We start from the raw sequence: 17,859 nt of genomic DNA, 5'->3' as shown, positions 1-17,859 counted from the left end.
CTACTGTCATGTGAAAACTATCTGCTTACTAGAATAACTGAACTGACTAGTATTTGGCTGGTGTCTTCATTAAGCAGTATACTTACTGAACTATCCCTGCAGATCTCTTGCCTTACAAAAGAATCTGGGTGCCTCGTGCAAGGAAACAGAATTGAAAAATCCATGGGACTTTAGCCTGTAATGAGTGAAAGTACTAAATATACTTCACTTTCACTGAGCTGCCATTAAGACTAAATCAGATTAATGGGTTGGAAATCCATTAGATGAATTCAAAAATACAGCTTTTCTTTTTTTTTTTTTTTTTTTTGTTCTGCTGGAGTGCCTAGGGCAATGATCAAATACTTGCTATGAAGCCAGACTCCTCCACCAGCTCAAATCTGGTCTGTTTGTTACAGTTCATCTCCTGTCTTGAGTGCAAGGGTGCAACAAAACAGAAGCCCTGATAAGGTACAGAAAAGAATAGTGGGTTTTTTTTATTATTGTTGTTGTTTTTGGTTTGTTTTTTAAACTGCTATTTTAAGTAGTTAAGGAGTGTTCGGCAATGTTTGAGTATTTGCAGGCCTACTGCAAGAATGTGTACAGCTAAGATTAGAAGAACTGGTGTTCTTATTGCAAGATAACTTAGCCCTTCACTGTTTCAGTCCAGTCTTCAATATTTTGAAAATATTAATGTATTGCTTGGTTTAAAATTACTGTGAAATGAAGCTGTGTGTGGTATGTGACCATATTTTTGTTTTATTTTTTTCCCTTGCCTGCACCTACTGATGGAGGAAGCTAACAAAAAACTTGCCTCATAACCAGTTGTCCCTCTGTGGTGGAACTGTCTACTCGAGTGTTTTGGCTCCCTGAACTGCAAATGACACCAGTGCAGAAAAAGGGGAGGGGGAAAAAAAAGAAGGCCACTGCTGGAGCTCGAAGTGGGATTGCAGCAGGCCTAACTGAATTCAGATTAGCTGGGAAACTACTTTTAAGGAAGGAAAGGAGAAATTCCTGTCCTCAAAAAAGAGCATGTGACATATGAACTCATAAATATTAAATAATCAGCTAACTAACTTCAGATATGACCTTGCAGGTGTTTTTTTGTCTAAGAACAGTATATGATACAGGGCAATAGACTAAACAGTCAACAAGGTGTGTGAAACGGGTAAATTTGCTGATACCTTTCTGGTATGTGATGTGGGAGTTTGAGGTTAAATTGATTTACAGAGCTGGGATTAGTCTTTTGTTTTAGGTGTTGTTCTTCCTTTAGGTGTGGTGACTCTCCTGTTCACTGAAGGTGACAGTCACCATGACCACAGTCCCCCTGCTAAGGTAGTAGCCCTAGTACATCGATCAAGGCCAGCTCCATGTGGGTTGGTGCTTCCTGACTGCCCTGGTTCAGGAACACCCTCCCTTGTTACTTGTGACTCAGACACATGTGCAACTCTCCTTATTTTCCACATCATGTGGATGCTGATAGTCTTCCTAGTGCATGAGTTCATAGCTAAGCTGCAACAGGCTCAAGTTAAGAGCAGCTTGTCCTTAAGTTATGTGCCAGGTGCCCCAAGAGGATACCAAGTCTGCTATGAGGCCATTGGAAACATGATCACCTAGAACAAGAAGGCTTCCCTATTGCACAGTTTCTTAAATGGATGGGATTTAGTGCTGTGGCTGTGAAATTGTTCCCTTGGCAGTGCTTGCTTCCCCCTGTGGAGAGAGTCTCTGGGTGGAGAACCCTTCAGCTCCTTAGGAAGCTGTTACAGAAGGCTTCAGTTGGGAACTTCTGCACTTAATGGGAGTTGTTCAAAGCTAGCAGGCAGGTCCTAGCTTTGCCACGCACCTCTGTCACTGTGTTTTGTACTCTGGGCAATACATTCTTGTAGTGACTCCCATGACCTTAGCCTTGTATGTGGTGTCCCATATTTAAGGAGGTGGGAGGAAAGGGACTTCTGGCCCCATTTTATGTAGGAAATGAGATATGTGTTACCCTTCACCTCAATGATAATGGCTAGTTTCTCAGAGCTGAAGAGGTCTTGCCTTATTTTTAAGACTGCCTCAGGACTCTACCATTCTTTTGCTGAGCTGATTCAGTGGATTGTGTGTGTGCGGTTTTCTGTTTGTTTTTAAAGTTTCATAGCTTATACTTTATGCTGCATGAAAGCCTCTTTATTTTGAATCTGGAAATCATAACCCCAATCTAAAGAAGGGCAAAGAGTTGAGTAGTTCTGTTAATGCCCCATGTTGTGCAGGAACGCTTTTGTGCTGCCTGATGCTGCTGAGAAGCCCAAGGAGCGATAGTCGGTGTCTCTGAATGTGTTTGCAGCCCCATAAGGGGGGAGCATGAGAGGTGAAGTCAGCCTGATGAGAGACGTGCTAAATGTTTCAGTCTGCCAGGTGACCTCAGATAGTTTCGCTTAACTGATGTGAGTTCACTAGAACTAGTCCAGGAGAACTAAAACAGCAAAGCAAACTTATATAGGATTTTTTGCAAGTGCTGAACGGAATTTAGAAGCTTATTGGCAGAACGTACTACCTGTAGAAGTGTGGCTTTAAGTCTGTAGATTAGAGGTTTGTTGGTATAAGTTTACATATTGCCAACTCTGTTAATGTTTGTTTTTTGTCATTTTGACTTTTTTGTCCCTATCTCCTAAATGAAGCTCCTCATCTTTGGAGTCTAATCAAGGAAAACACTTGACTCAAGAAAATGGAAAAATGTGCAACCACTAGAAAGTCAATGTTAGATAATACTAATGACTTGAATCAATACAACTTCTAGCACCAAATCATAAGTCTATTAATGATTATAGGAAATAAGAGTATGCAAAGTGCTGCGCAGTGTCCTTGCATGAGATGTGGGCAGCATCCTATCTTGGAAAGGAAGAGGATGAAGTAAACATAGTACCAACTTTAGGGCCCATCTCAGTTGCATGATGATTAAATCCGCATACACATCCTGAAAAAGCAAGATTCTCTTATGATAAACTTTCTTAGGTAGTTTTATTAGAACCATATAGATTCCACAGTATTGGGAAAGAATATATTTGACTTCAACAGACGTCCTGCGGTTTACTACTGTGCACAAGTAGTTTTCCGGTCTTACTGGTGTAACTCTGCATTTTTGAAAAAACATTGCCATTTAGATTAAGGGTATTTTATTTATCTACTCTTGCTTAATTATAAACTGCTAATGAGTTGGCCCAGTTTCTACAGTTTTCCTTTCCAGGCTATGAGAATATGATCTTGTAGGCACAGAACTAAACATAATTTGTGGGTCCGTTCTCATTGTATCTTGTAAATTATTTTTGCCAGATTCTCTGGTCCATGAATCCTTCCAGCATATAGCTGGGTCTAACCTTAAAAATCAAGGCTACTGGTTCATATTGATGCCCAAAATAGTCCCCAATACATTGCTCTGGCAGAATATGACACAAATAATAGTAATCCTGTCTGGTGCACTTTTTCAGAAAAACTTTATCACATTAAGCTAACTTGAGATGAGAAGCAGTAATTCTTTGGCTGCTAGATTATATTTGACTGGTTACCCCTTCAAAAGCTGTAACCAGGAAGCACTTTCACTCCAGAAATGAATTAAGGTACTTTGATTATACTTGTACTTTCATACTTTTTGTGTTCGTCTGTTCATGTGGCATCTCAGAATCTGACAACAGGAAAATAAAGTGTGTATATATATCTTTTTAAAAAGAAAGGAAGAGGGCAAGTGGGTTACACCTGGGCATCTTATCTTGGAATGCCTTGTTTCTCTATCCTTGGCTCCTTACTCAGGAGCTGTCTCAATGCAGTGATGGCTGCAGGGTGCTGCAGATGAGATCATGAACCCTCTGTCAGGCTTAGTCTTAGTTTTAGTTCACTGCACACTTAGTCTCCTGTCATTCTTGTAACCTTATTCATCCTGCAACTCCAGTTATCAGTGCTGAAAACTTGAATTGTCTGATCCTTAATACTTAGAAACTAATATCACAAAGCAAATGCTGATGACTCCTAATAGAACTGGAAACCTGTATCTGCCTTGTTTTACAAGGACAGAAAGATTCTCTAAATTGTGGCATTATTCAATCTATTCAAGAGTTAAGAAACCCAAAGCACAAATATTTCTTTGATGTGGGTTTAAGTGAATAAACCTTTTAGAGGTTCAAATCAATACAAAAGCATTGCTCTGTTTGCTGTAAAATGCAGGACCTTATCTTGTTTGCCTTCTAGCTCTACCTAGGCCTAGTTTCAGCAGAGAGCTCACACTCTTAACTTGCCGTTGCTCACTCCAGCCTTCAGAAGAAAAACATTGCTCCAACAGCTAAAACTCCAGTTGTGCCCAAGGATGCTCTGAGACACCTTGTTGCACAGCAGGCTGCTTGCAGTTTTAGGGGAATTCTCGGTCCCTCTGCAGCACTGCCACTTTAAGACCTCTCTTTTTAAGGACTGTTTGCTTAAATAAAACATTTTGCTTATGAGTCTCCCTGGACAAGATCACTTACACTCTAATAGCTCATAGCCTAGCATTTTTGTAGAGGCTGAGTTAATTTCAGGTCAGGTCATTTAACTATATGTGAAATGCTCTGAAGGTCCCTTCCCTGCTGACCCCTACAAAATAAAGATTAAAATGGAAAGATTATAAATTTTCTGGACACCAATTCTAAATGGCAGCTGAGTGCAGGGAAAGAACTTGCCCCTTGTCTTGCCAACAGCTGAACCTGATAGTTGAGTTTCTCTTGCTGGGTTGTTTTCCCTGTCCCTAAGTGCCATGCACAAGGTTTGTAGAAGAGCTTGGTCCTAAAGCGTGTGTATGAGGCTTTTAGTTGTGGGCTTTTAAATACTCTTTATAATCCAGTCAAAGCCTTTGTGCTTTGACCAAAGTGCACACAGGTGTACCATACTACAGGTGATAAATATTTAGCTTCTTTCCTGAACAGAAAGACTTGCAGTGACATAACTTTCTCACACTTGCATTTACTTTTACTTTCTCTGTTTGCCTTTCTTCCCCCCATGTCTCTTAGTAGCTAGTCTGAGGGCTGGTTTTTGTTGGTCAAGCCTGTGAGTAGAGCAATTAGCAGCAGGCAGAGGCCAGCAGCTTCCAGGCAGTGGTCATGTTGTCTTGCTCCCCTCCCTTCCCATGGCTGCTATTAACAGAAATAAATGGAGCCTGGGACACGAGCATTGTCTGCAACCTGCATCCAGCTCCCTGCACTGTGTGTGCCTCTCCTTGCCTGCTCTGGAGCAGACAGAGACAAGGCAGCTAGTGTTACCCTAGTGCTCTGTCTAAGCTGAGATAGTAGTTCACTGAATGTAGCTCAGTCTGTTAGCTATGTATATCCCGTTTGCTGCAGCTTAGCACAGCTTCTGGCCTTGTCACAGTCATCAGTGTGCGGGCATTTAAAAATATTTCTCTGCTCCTTGGGATAAGAGGTGGAATAAGGCAGGTTCATGAGCTGCTCTTGGGTGGGAGGTCAGTGCTGGACTATTCACTCATCCCGGGTACTTCAAATAAATGGTCTGTTGATCTTCATCTATTGTCTGCCCCTCACCTCTAGGTGGCAAGTCTGAACACTTCTTCATTTTTACCTCCTTTTCCTCTTTTTCAACAGCTTCCTGTAATCCCAGACTCCCATCTCCTCCTGTTTGGAAGGTGTTGATTCTGTCACTGTTTCTCTTGGTCTGTCTTTGTGCCTGGAAGAAGTGTTTTGGCATCTCTGCTTTTCTGCAGAGTAAAGTTGCTGTCTGCTGCAGCAGCGTGAGCCCGGTCTGATGCTGCTCCTCTGAATCTCTCGCATACCTTCTTACTCCATATTGCACATTCCAACCTGAGCCAAAAAGCAAACACGTTTGTCCTGGCCAAAAATAAAAGCAAAAAACATGTGTACGGGTAAGAAAATCTCAATTCTCCCTTGCCCTCAGTAGTAATTACCAGCTGTAAAAGTATGGCTCAGAATGACAGTATTTGTCTGTATGTGGGGATATTTCACAACATCATTTTTCAAATAAGCAAGTAAGCGTGAAAACCTCTTTAATGAGCAGCACTAGCTGAACAACTGATACGTTTTTGACGATAGTGTTTCTCTGATAGTGGTCACTCCTGTTTGGCAATCTTCCCCACCACCACCCTGCTAACCTAGTTGGATATGGATCTCTTTTGTGAAGAGGTTTGCATGGACTTTGTGCCGCACATCATGTGCAGGAAGTGATTTTTTTTTTTTTTGCCTTCTTTGGATAAATGTAATGACTTTTCTCAGCCTTATGTTAGTCTTGCACCTAGCTTTTGCTTGTGAGTTTAGTGAGCATAAAGGAGGAGGTTGCACAGACAGGAAGAACCTGGGGTTTTTAATTAGCTATGTAACTTGATTATCTCCTTTGTTTTAAAGGCACTAGACATGGCACAGCCTTTGTTTAGAGGACACCTTGTCTCTGACTAGTGACTAGGTGGAAGTCTTGTGTATCTCAAAGCTGAAGAAACGGTTCACAAGAGGGTTTGCTAAACAGCACAGATTCATGAATCCTAAACAAGGATTCAGCAGCTTCCAAAGATCCAAGGGGCCTTTCGGTTGATTAAAGGATGTTTGCAAAAAATAAAGCAGTGCAACACATGGAGCTGCTTAAAATCGCTCCACTTTTGTGAGTACCACATTTAATTCTAAAGCAGATAGTACTGTATATGTGAAATGGTTAGAGACTTCAAGAATCTTTTGGCTGTAAAATGTAACAAATAATCTTAAAATGGGAGACCTTGCTAAAATTGTGTTTATAGACATTAGAGGAAAAAGTTCCTAGATTATAAATAGAGCATAGAGTATTTTCAGACCCCAAAACTGTCTGTTTTTGAACAACGGTCTCTGCCACTCTGAAATACTACGGCAGCTCTGCCAGCTGTAACAGAGACTAATTCAGCTGTAAACACTAGGATTTTTTTGTCTATTTAGATAAAAATATCCCATGTGGCTTGTTAGCAAAACCAAGTGGACACCAGAGCATCAGAATCAAAGCCCCCTGTACTTTAACTTAAGCATTTAACGCTACCGTTACAAATGTGACAGATGCCACAAGTCAGCATAGCAGTGCCCTATTGCATGCACTGTATGCCAAACTATATGACGCTTTTACTTCACTCTTGTTTGTAGGTTAAGTTGTGGAACTTCATTTACTTTTCTGTGGCTTTCATTTGTTTAAATACTTCATATTTAAAAAGATATTGAAAAATAAACTTTTTTTTTAACAAAACGGATTTTTTGCAAAAAGACTTCCTACCTTGCTGGATCTCTTGGCAATCCTTTTCTGTGGGTGGAGAATAGTCTTAACAGTAATTTCCTCCCTAGCTCTCCCCCCTATCCTTCCCTTCCCACCTTTTGTATCATGCCATGCTGTCCAGCATCAATTAAACCTGGGTTCCCAGGGAGCTCTCAATATTATTGCGAGTTGTCTGTGAGTGTGTTTTTAAGTAAATTATGCAACACCTGGTTTGAACTTGAAGATTGTAGTTGGGAACTTTCTTGAGATAGCAGCATAGCCCTGTGTGATTTTTAACTAGCTCAACTTCTTTCTCTACAGACATACTTTGCCCTGTTCTTAGTAGTAGTTCTAGCCAAAAATGTAAACAATATTTCTTTCCTTTAGCCCCTGCTTAGGTACTCACAGATCCTTCCTTACTCTTTTAGCTCTTTTGCTCTCCTCTCCTGTTTTTTGCCACACCATCCTGTGCTTCTTTCATAGGTGAAGTTTTCAAACCTTCCAACTTTTTATCCTTTTCTGCTTCTGTAGTGTTTTGAGTTGGGCAGAGTGTGTTTGCCTGAATGTTACAGAAGACACAATGCCTTGAGGTCCTCTTCAAAAGCCTGCATAGGCATCTCACCTGAATAGCACTTTGCTGTGGGATCTTCCCCGCTATGTAATTAAAGGAATAGAGACCAGATCACTGTCAGAGGACTGTCACTTGTCTCTGGCTGCTAACTAGCAAAACAGCCCAGTATCTTGGTCTTTAGTCCTTGCCTAGATCAATTAAACGAATTTCAAGAGGAAACATGAGGAGCTTATACGCCATTCTGGTGAGTCTGGAGACCTCGAAAACAGTCTCTTAAGAGTTGAAGTTTGTTAGGGGACATGAGTAATAGTGGTTGACTTAAGGTAGGAGTTTCCCTTTAAGAGTGCTCTTCTGGTCCTTACCTAGGTTGCTGCTGGATAGGTAAGAGGAAAGAGGTACTTTGTGAAGACGGTGGGCATGAGGGTTTGTCTAAGACTGCCTTTTGGCTTGTAGCCTTGTAATTTGTTGTAGATCCCCTCTGTCCTTTCCTCCAGTTTGCAAAAATGAATGGATCTGAATAGGTGTCCCTTTGTCAGCAGTTCAGTTCGCAGTCTTAAAGGTCAGGGAGGTGCTTGGCACTTGATGTTGGTACTGGTCTGTATTAGTATATACACTAATGTTTGGTCCTAACAGAAACTTTGGGACTCTGATTTACACGTAACAAGTGTTGTCCTTGCTTCCAGTAAAATATTCACCACTATTAAAAATAAAAATACTAATAACTGATATAGGCCAATATGCTCACTTCAACAAAACACCATTTCCTGAACTGGCAAACGGTACCTCACTTGATTGCTCTAAGAAGTCTTAGTTATATAAGAAAAGGTGTGTAGGACTGATGAGTGACTTTTACCCATTTTCATTTTCTCATATTCTTTTTCTGTGGGCTACATATGCAAATTTTGTAGACACTTCTGTGCAACTGTCCTCATCTGACCCCCTTCAATAATGTTACCCTCTCCTTAGGCCCTGCCCTTAATATGTATCTTGAGGTTAAAAGTAAAAACATGTTTCTTAATTACTACTCGAGGTCATATACACTATGCTAACAAAAGGAATTTTGCAAGAATGCAAAATCTAGTCAAATCATTTTGACGTAATAAAAATACTTTCTTTCAATGAAAAGGATGTAGGAAGGAATAATAATGTTATGAGAAAGGTTAAATGCAGTGGCACCAGGGGAAGAAAAAAAAGGATAACTGCTGGTTATGTACAAGTTTTCACAAAATAGTTCTTATAAACAAACCTGTGTGAGGAAGGCTATTCAAATAGTAAGAGAGAAAACTTAAATGGTATCTTGAGTCTTTTCCTCTTAGTCTTACAAAAATGGAGCACCTAGCACTTGCTGTGTCAGCTGTTGAACTAAAAAATTAATGCCCCTAGTTAAAAATAAAATTCTCTCTCTAGTTTCTATCCAAAGTGGACTGCAGGGTGAGTCATTCCCTCTTGCTGCAGTTACCCAACAAGGTAAACTTATATTCCAGTGGAGTTTGTTTTGATTGTAGGTTTAAAATACTCCTTGTCAAATTGCTAGATACTTTTGTACCTGCACTTGCATGCAGTGGCCCCTTTCCATTTCTTCAAGGAATCTTCATTGAGAAAACGCATGACCCATAAAAGTGGGATCACCCTGCCTTTTCGTTGTAAATATGTGTACCTTGCTGGCAGGAAAAAAATAGTATTTGAGTGAAGAATTCTGTGATGTTTGGAACTAATGGCTGGAGCATGTTCTGGTTTCAGCGTAGAGCACTTAACATGTTTCAGCAGCTGACAAGAATGAAGTCAGCTCTTAATGAGCTGAAACCTCCAAACATTGCTTCCCCTGCCCCAAACAAACAAAAATACTGCTCTAAAATGTTTTTTTTTTTTAAAAAAAAAAAAAAAGAAAAAAAGAAAAAGAAAAACAACTGAGGAATAACACTTTTTAGTTTGAAATATAGTAACTTTTCTTGGGGAGCAGAGGTATTTCTCTGCTAGGCCATCAACTGCAAAACCTGGACTGCTGTTTAAATGAATATGATATGGTATTTCTACATATGACAATGTGATGGCCTATTTGGGGAGACAGAAGTGTATCAAGCAGGTGTAGCTCTGACAATCCCATATCCTGACAGCAGCTATGGAATGTCAGAGATAAAGACAGGAAACATGGACTGACTTGTGTTAGTGGAATTCCGCTGTGGCCTTGAGGAGAGCTGAAGATTGGTTCCAGCCGTGCAAGCAGACGGTGAACTCAAGCTCTTCACCGTGGCTTGCTTCATATTCAGTGCACGTGTTCGGTCTGCTTCTGCCGTGTGTGCTCTGTCAAGCTCTGAGCCTTTGCTCCCTAAAGGAGTGGGGATGTGCTTGTAGATGCTGGCAAGTCAAAGCTGTAGCGTAATCTCTTACTGCAAAGTTTGTCCATCAAGCTGAGCATGAGTAGTTTCACTTGCGGCAGTGCTCTGTGAGATGTTGAACATCTGCTCAAGTGTGTTGCTGCATCGCTGTGCCCAACTGTTGAGGTCAAGGGTGGCCGCTCCTTAGGACTGCAGGTGTTTGGTGGAACAGATTCCTGTCTGTGTCGTAGGAGGCTGTGCTGAAAGCCTGGAAAGGCTGCAGGGAGCTTGGAGCAGTGCTGGGTGCATACACTGCTTGCGAGTGCAGACAGGACATCCGATGCTGTCCTGGTGCTGGAGCGTGGCTGCCTGATTGGGCTGCTGTCCCCACAAGGCCGCGAGTGCCGAAGTTGTGCATGTCACCCGCTTCGCTGCTCTCTTCCCATGCCTCAGCAGCCTGCAAGAGGGGCTAGGATTCCTCACGCCCTCCCTGCTGTTTCATTCAATTCCTTCTCTTCTAATGAACTCTTTAGAAATGAGTTTCTTGAGCCTCTTAAGATGTGACCTAACATGAGGTATTTGAATATCCGGTAGGTTGTTTTAGCAAGTGTCACCAAACCAGAAGCTGTGTCTAACTGAGTGAAGAACTCGTTTGCAATGTGACTGCTGTGAGTGCAGTGCCCTGCTTATATCTCAATTGCAATCTCTTCTACTCCAGTGATTGCACCTGACACTGAACCTCAGTATTTGCATATGGAGTATCTATATGAAGAATTGCATAACACGTGAATGCTGGAGAAGATGCAATGCTTTTAATCATGTTTTAAATCGAGGTCTAACTTTTGTTTTGCAAATTGTATTGTTGATCCACTACTTGGTTTGGGGTGGTGGAAAGGAGGCAACGAAGAATCAGTAAAATGACAATTTCAGGTTTTCTGAGCACTCTTCGTGAAAATACCTACTCTCCAGTTGATTCTGCTTTGCAATTTTCAGAGGTCTTGGTTTTCTTTGGGCTCGACTTCCAGTGTAATGAAGATCAGCTTGCGAGAGAGAGAGAGTAATACACTAGTGTGTACTCAGGGAGCTAGCACTTGTACTCAGAACCCAAAGTGCCTGTTTTGATGTTACCAATGTTAACAATTAATTGGATGCAGGGGAAAAAAAATGTGTAAATGAGACTCCAAGTGCAAGTCTCGTTACCCTCAGACGCAGTTCTTTTCAGTGTCCACTTTTCCTGTTGGTGTCTCCGAAGTTGTCTTGCTTCCTTCACCTGCCTGAAGACTTCTTGCATGATACCTTTCCTTCCTTACTCTGAAAAATGTAACAATGTCTTCTGTAACCAGTGACCACCTTCCTGTCTAGAACAGGGCTAGTAATTTAGGTAGGAGCCAGTGTTGCAGGGTGATGGTGGCTGGGAGGAGGAGGGCACAGCAGTGGTCCGCCCTCAGTAGCGAGTCAGCTGTGTGAGTGGTATTTCGGGTTCTTGGGCATAATCTGGGTTCAGTATGTGGCAATTCTTCATGCTGATGAAACAACTATGAACTCTGCACTTCCTTAATCTCTGTATTTGGTGGGTGACATCACACTTTCCATGGTGCAAGGCAAACTTCTATACAAAGGGTTTGGTAAGCATGTGCATTGCATGATAATTAATTTGCTCTAACTTGGGAAATCTTAAGTTTTGCATGTTTCATAGCATCCTCCATGCATGTTTAAAAGTGAATTTTGATTTAACAACATGTATCTCTGTTTTGTTTTCCTTCCCCCAACAGCTGGCTTACCCCTGGGTGTTCTAAACTTGGCCAAAATAAAACCGTATCAGAGAGGCTTTTTCTGTAATGATGACAGCATCAAGTATCCGTTCCATGACAGTACCATCACATCCACTGTCCTCTACACAGTGGGGTTCACCCTGCCCATTTTCTCTGTAAGTAGCTAATCTACAGGCAGCTTTGGGGATGGGGGTGGAAGCTGTGTCTTCCAAGAGCTCAGCACTGTGACTGTGCCTGACAGCTGGTCAGAGAGGCGTGAAAGACGAAAACCCCGTTTTTATGCAGTCCTATGCATGTGAAAAGGTGTTTCGCTACTTTCAGTTTGCAGATAAAATCTAGAACTAATCTCTTAATTGCCTGTTCTCTAATTTCTCTAATCCTTGTTTGTTTGTTTTTTGAGGAGCAGAAAGAAGGTTTTAAGTATATGTTTAGCCTAGGATTTTAGATCTGATGGGGGAGGAAGGAATACTATTAATGTCCATAAATGCTGTGAAATACTCCTATTTCTTGCTCAGAACAATTTAGTCTGATAGAGCACTTTAAATGTTAAAATTTGCACAAAACTGCAATTCATGTATGTCCCCTCTGTGTACTTTCTACAGAAACTCATTTGATTTGGACTCAAAGGACTTTGCAAGTTTAAAAAAAAGAAAAAAAAAATAGCATGACTTTTAAAATCTTTCAGGATAGGATTCAGAGGCTGAAAACTCGGTTGCTTGCCCAAAAAGGGCTCACTGTTTTCAGTATCACATGATTTTTTTTTTTCCTCTTCACTGTGTGAATTCTACAGAAGTACTGCCTGTCTGAGCGCAGGGAATCCGATAGCAGTCATAACAGTAACTTGTGGATTTCCATATTGTAAGAGTTAACATTTCTCAAGAGTTTGTAGCTCTGTTGTAAGAGTAGGTGTTATTCAGATCAGTTTTCTTCAAGCTGGAAGTTTAAAAAACTTTGCAAATAACATGGGCTGGTGTCTGACAGGGGAGGTAAAGGTAATATATGAAGCTAAACAGCTTTCTTGGTTCAGTTTTAGATTGTTTTCTTAAATGCTGGCACATTAGTGCAGCAAATCTGATATCTGCTAGGTAGGGTCCAAATTTGAGGTGCTAATGAGGTCTGTGACTAATGAGCTCCTTGCAAAGCATCAATTCCTGAGAATAATGAAGTTTACTGCTGGACATAAGTAAACTAAGGATATGCTTTGTGGAAAGGGGTGGTGGATGGAAATCTTGCCTTGGAAACCAGTGAGACTCTAAAGGAATTTATATTTCTGTGCTGGAATTTGGAAGAGGAGTGGAATGGGTCTGCCCCAGGCTCTGAGAGATGCCTGCAGACGGTTGTTCGGCCACCTGCAAGAGGGAACAGCCATATGGCTTAAATACTATGTCCTCTATGGCTATTGACAGTGTAGCGTGTAAGATATGTTGGATATGTTGCTGAGGCTTTACTTAACTCCTGTTGAATATAGATTCAACCCTGCTTCTATTCAGTGTTAAGAGAAAATTACCAGGCTGAGCATAGGACAGTCAGATATTCAGTCTGGTTCCTGTTTCGGACTATCTTGGTGAAGGTGTGAGAACTGAGAGGTTTTTAAAAGTAGTATTTTCCAGAAGCAGTATCTTCAGCGGGGACACAGCTGCCTTATAAAGCTTACTGAGCAGTGTAACTATGATCATGTCTTACATAGTCAATGTTACTGTGACCTAAAACTCTTCTGAAAAGATGAGACGTCTTCATGAAGGAACTGCTGCTAACTGTAGGGTCTAATACTAAGCAAATAAGAGTCGATAAACTATTCTTTTATGCGAACTTTGTTCTGCTATCATGGAAAATTAACTTGAACAACCTTTGGAATGTGTTAGAGAAACCTGTAAGGCTCTTCTAAAGAGAAAATGTAAGACTTATGCTCCTGAAAACCACAGTTCTGTTTGTATCTGCCATATAATACTGTAAGAACCTGAAGTCTGTTAACATCACTTCTTAGCAAGAAAGAAAATCTCTGTGGAAAAACTCCTGTTTATTTTTTTCCTGATGGTGCTTCATAGTATGATACTGTTCAAACTTCAGAATTGTTTCCTGTGCCTGGTTGAAAAGGCATGATATTTTTAATTGTATTAATGTTTTTTTGAGGCTTAAGAGTAGTGCTCTGGAGAAATTAATCTCTTTTGGCCACTATTCTGAGCAGCCTGTGTCTATGACATTGTTCACATAGCCACGAAGATCTGTCTGATACTTCTACCCTCCCCTCTTACCTTGAATTAATCCCCCCCTGCCTTTTTTTTTCTCTCCACAGGAGTAAAAAGATTACACCCTTAACTCATTGCAGATAGTGACGTAATGTCCTTATAGGTTGCAACTTGAGTCACCAAAAAAAACGGAAATCACTAAAAAAATCTTTAAAAGGAATCTCTAGACTGCATTTGGACTTTCTCCACCATGAAGACATAACACATTCAAAAATACTTTAGATGGTCGTGTCATGTCTTCTCCTTTAAAAAAACAAAGGAGAAGACATGACACTATGGCTTGGTTTGGTTTGGCCAAAGGCGATTTCTGCAGTAGCTTGACACCCTCCCTAAGGAGACCCTCTTGCTCTATTCCTCTGCCAGCTTTACCCTATTATGTTAGGCCCGGTGCTCACAGGAGTGTTTCTTTTTATCACATGTATAAACGTTCTTCTGATTTTAACTCTTCCTAATAATAGTAATAAGAATGATAGTCCTTGGGAGACCTTCTGCTGCTTTCTTCTCTGACTTTTTTTTCTTTAAACACCCTGTTTTGCAAAAGTTAGCTGCTTCTAAGAAGCATTATTATGCTGCATTATTGGGCTAATGCAGATTTTTGAGATAGCTGCTGCTTTAGTGAAGACTGATAAAGCAGGGGACAGTCAAGAAGCCTGTTTAAGGCTGTTGACCTTAAGACCAGTGCTGTGGGGCTGAAAGCTGCTGCCTACGCTGAGCTGCACCCAGTTTTCTGGTGCAGCTTTGCTCTGTTCAGCAGCAAGTGTGTGTTGAATGATTTAATTTGAAATCAGATGAGCAAGAAGACTGAGAAGCACAGATTCCAATTTTATAACTGCAATACAAAAAACCTTTATTAGGTAATAACCAGGCTGCTTTTTTTTTAATATGCTTTAAAAGCCTCATCTTGGATTTTTTTTTTTTTTCTCAAGCCTTCAGATGTGCTTATCAATACAGTGATGAAGAGTGTAGGATAAGAAAGTGAGTGGAACAGCTGGCAGCCTGACACTGGTAGGGACTTGGAACAAAGGCTTTTAAAAAGCCAAATGAAGCTCAGTAGTAACTCTTAAGAAGACAAGCTGTCACAGGGCTTTGAATTAGTTTTGAAGGGGTTAGTTAGCCTAGTGCATGAAGCATAAAAAGGAGCAGGGGGAAATGGAGAGGGAATTGCAACTTAAATATTTAAAGGCTTTTAAGCAGAGGAACAGTCAGAGGTGTAAGTTCCTCCCTTTCTCAAGTCTCTGACCCAGTTACTAATAACGGGCTGATGACATCCTGGACTTGAGTCAAGGGGCTCTGGAGAAAGGGCGGGGGAAGGGATTGTGTCAGAAGCCCCACATGGGCATTGGGAAGAGCAGGTGAAGGAAGGAAGGGAAAAAGGATCTTTCTTGTGCTGCTGCCTTGCATTCCTTTCCTCTGGGTCACCAGATAATCTTTCTGCTCATCCTTAATCAGGAGAATACCTATGCAGAGAGATTGTTTTTGTGAATGAAGCTGGCATTGGATAAATGAAAATGACAGCTTTTTGGAGAGCTAAGAGAAAGGCAAAAATACCTTTAAACATACATTTCTAAACTCTGGTGAAAAGTTTGCTTCCTAGTGTTTGAGCATAGGCATATAAAGCTCTGTTGTACGAAACACATCAAGTGTTTCCTGGTACTCATCAATTCTCCTCATCTAATATACTTGTTTTCTTCTAGAATGAATGTCTGTCGGTGGCTGATCAGTAATAGTGGGAAATGAGACCAGGAGGAGGAAGGAATCTCAAGACTAAAATAAGACTAAAAGAAAAACCCTCATTATTTAGATCTGTAGCTTCTAGGAAGTTAGCAAGTAAAGGTTCAAAGGAGTGTGTGCTATTCAGTATAATCCCAAATGCCCTGGATGGGAGTATACAGTGAGATAGCAAAGCTGCTAAAGATAAAGGATAGCTCCTAAGATTGCAGAGAACCTGATATGGCTGAGACTGGACAAGCACATGGCAAGTGACATTCAATATAGATGAATGTCAAGTGATGCCTTTTGTGGGGACATTAGCAGCTATGGCTCTTAAGGTCATGCATTAAAATACCATAACCTGAGTGGTTATGGGCAACTTTTAGTGCCATGGCGAGAGCAGTGCCATGCCCAGGGACAATGAAGAAACCTAATAGAGGTTAGGAGCTGGAAAAGAAATAGCCCAGGGCTATGTTTGGCATTTGCAGAAAAATTAATATATAATCAGTCAGAAACTACAGCAGCTTGTGAGGAAGTTTAATGCATTAGAGCGGATGAATCAGGCTATTGGAAAAGCAAGCTATGCTTTTTATTTCAACTGTGGCCTCATTAATGAATGAAAGTACATTTCTACCTCCCATACTCTGACCAGAAGGTTGTTTTAGAGGCTCCTGTATGTCGTTGGGAATAGCTTCATTTAACAGCTGTACCTGTGGCTATCCAATGCCTGTTCTTGGGCAAGTATTGCTTTTCTTTCTGGTGCCTGCTGGCCCATGTCGCTATGTCATTTACAACCCCTCTGTCCTGCTAAACTGCAGAGCTCATTTTTTTTCTAATTCCTACATTCCTAGATAAGAAAATACCTTAGCAGTCCTTCTATGTTTTGTGTTTGACAGATGAGGTCAAACTTGAATGTGTTGGTGGATTCTGGTGAATGCCATTTTGGAGGAAACTCTTGTTGGTGCCTTTTGTTCTTAAGCTGGTTAAAAATATTAATGTCTCTGAAAAAGGCTTGCCTAATGGACCTGTTATTACTGTGCAACAGCCATAGGAAAAAAACTATTTCCCCCCATCTATCTCTGAACTGACAAATTCCCAGCTCATCTGAGGAGTTTAACCTCCAAGTCCATGACTCTGAATTTAGCAATATACAGATCTGCTCTCTCGCCTCAGTCCTTAGGATTGTTTTGCAGGAAGAACTGGATGACCCAGTTCATCCACTGTATCAAGGAATTGCCTGCTCTTTCAGCACTGTGTCTTCCACTTGTTATGCACCAAATATAGTTGGTGACCTGATCCTAGAGATTACCCTGCTGGTAACCTCTTCCCCACCAACACACCCTGACCTTAATCCTTTTCTTAACATACCTGTTCTCATCATCCCTTTAGGCCACTTCACTTTGCTACAGTTCACTTAATCCTGAGTGAACCCACCTTGGGATTCCCATCAGGGATGCTTGTTGCTGTTATATGGGAAGTACTTAACACCAAGGCTTTGATGACACACTACTTTCTTCAGCCATTATTTAATGCTGTGGTTGGTTTATTTGTTTATTTGTAATGCTTATCATGTCTGATTCTTTTTAATGTACCAGGTTTTACCCTCTGATATTGCAGCTTGTTTAGGGGAATATGGCTATTTGGAGAAAAAATCTTTCTAATTTTCAGGGGGCAATGTGTGACTAATGTTTACTAATCAGGTGCTGTATATCCTTGCTGCTCTAAAACTATTTTGGTCTATGTGGCTAAGTCTTCCAGCTAGAAAGTGTAAAATTTCTGTACTGCTGTTAAGACTTTTTCTCCAACTGTTTTTGAGGAGTTTTGAGTTTAACGATGATTGTACCATTATGAAGACAAATATGATTGGAGATTTTTTTTTTCCAGTGATATCTAGCCCTAATTTGTAGGAGATATCACAGGATCTGCTACAGTGTTGCCCTGTTGAAATTATCATCTCGGGGTGAAAAATAAGTAATGTGCTAAGTGGGAAGTTAGGGTTGCCCCTGTGATTAGAGGTTTTACATCTTTCATCACTT

General features: G+C 40.9%; 1 protein-coding gene across 2 annotated transcripts in view; it reads left to right on the top strand.

Annotated features, from left to right (window-relative positions):
* Positions 1 to 17,859, top strand: part of PLPP1 (phospholipid phosphatase 1) — a 55,854-nt gene that overhangs the window by 2,160 nt on the left and 35,835 nt on the right. Inside the window, exon 2 of one of the 2 annotated variants that reach the window (XM_088520614.1) lies at positions 11,868 to 12,022. The exons of the other annotated variant lie outside the window; for it this stretch is intronic. Within the exon in view, the coding sequence (XP_088376740.1) occupies positions 11,868 to 12,022 (155 nt within the window). The remainder of the gene's footprint in view (positions 1 to 11,867; positions 12,023 to 17,859) is intronic. 2 annotated transcript variants of the gene reach the window in all.

This window comes from Tinamus guttatus, unplaced genomic scaffold, assembly GCF_059628265.1.
Source record: "Tinamus guttatus ecotype Peru unplaced genomic scaffold, ASM5962826v1 Tinamus_guttatus_pri_ptg000094l, whole genome shotgun sequence".
Taxonomy (NCBI): domain Eukaryota; kingdom Metazoa; phylum Chordata; class Aves; order Tinamiformes; family Tinamidae; genus Tinamus; species Tinamus guttatus.
Note: the sequence above shows the minus strand (reverse complement) of the source record. Positions and strands in the feature narration are given on the sequence as shown.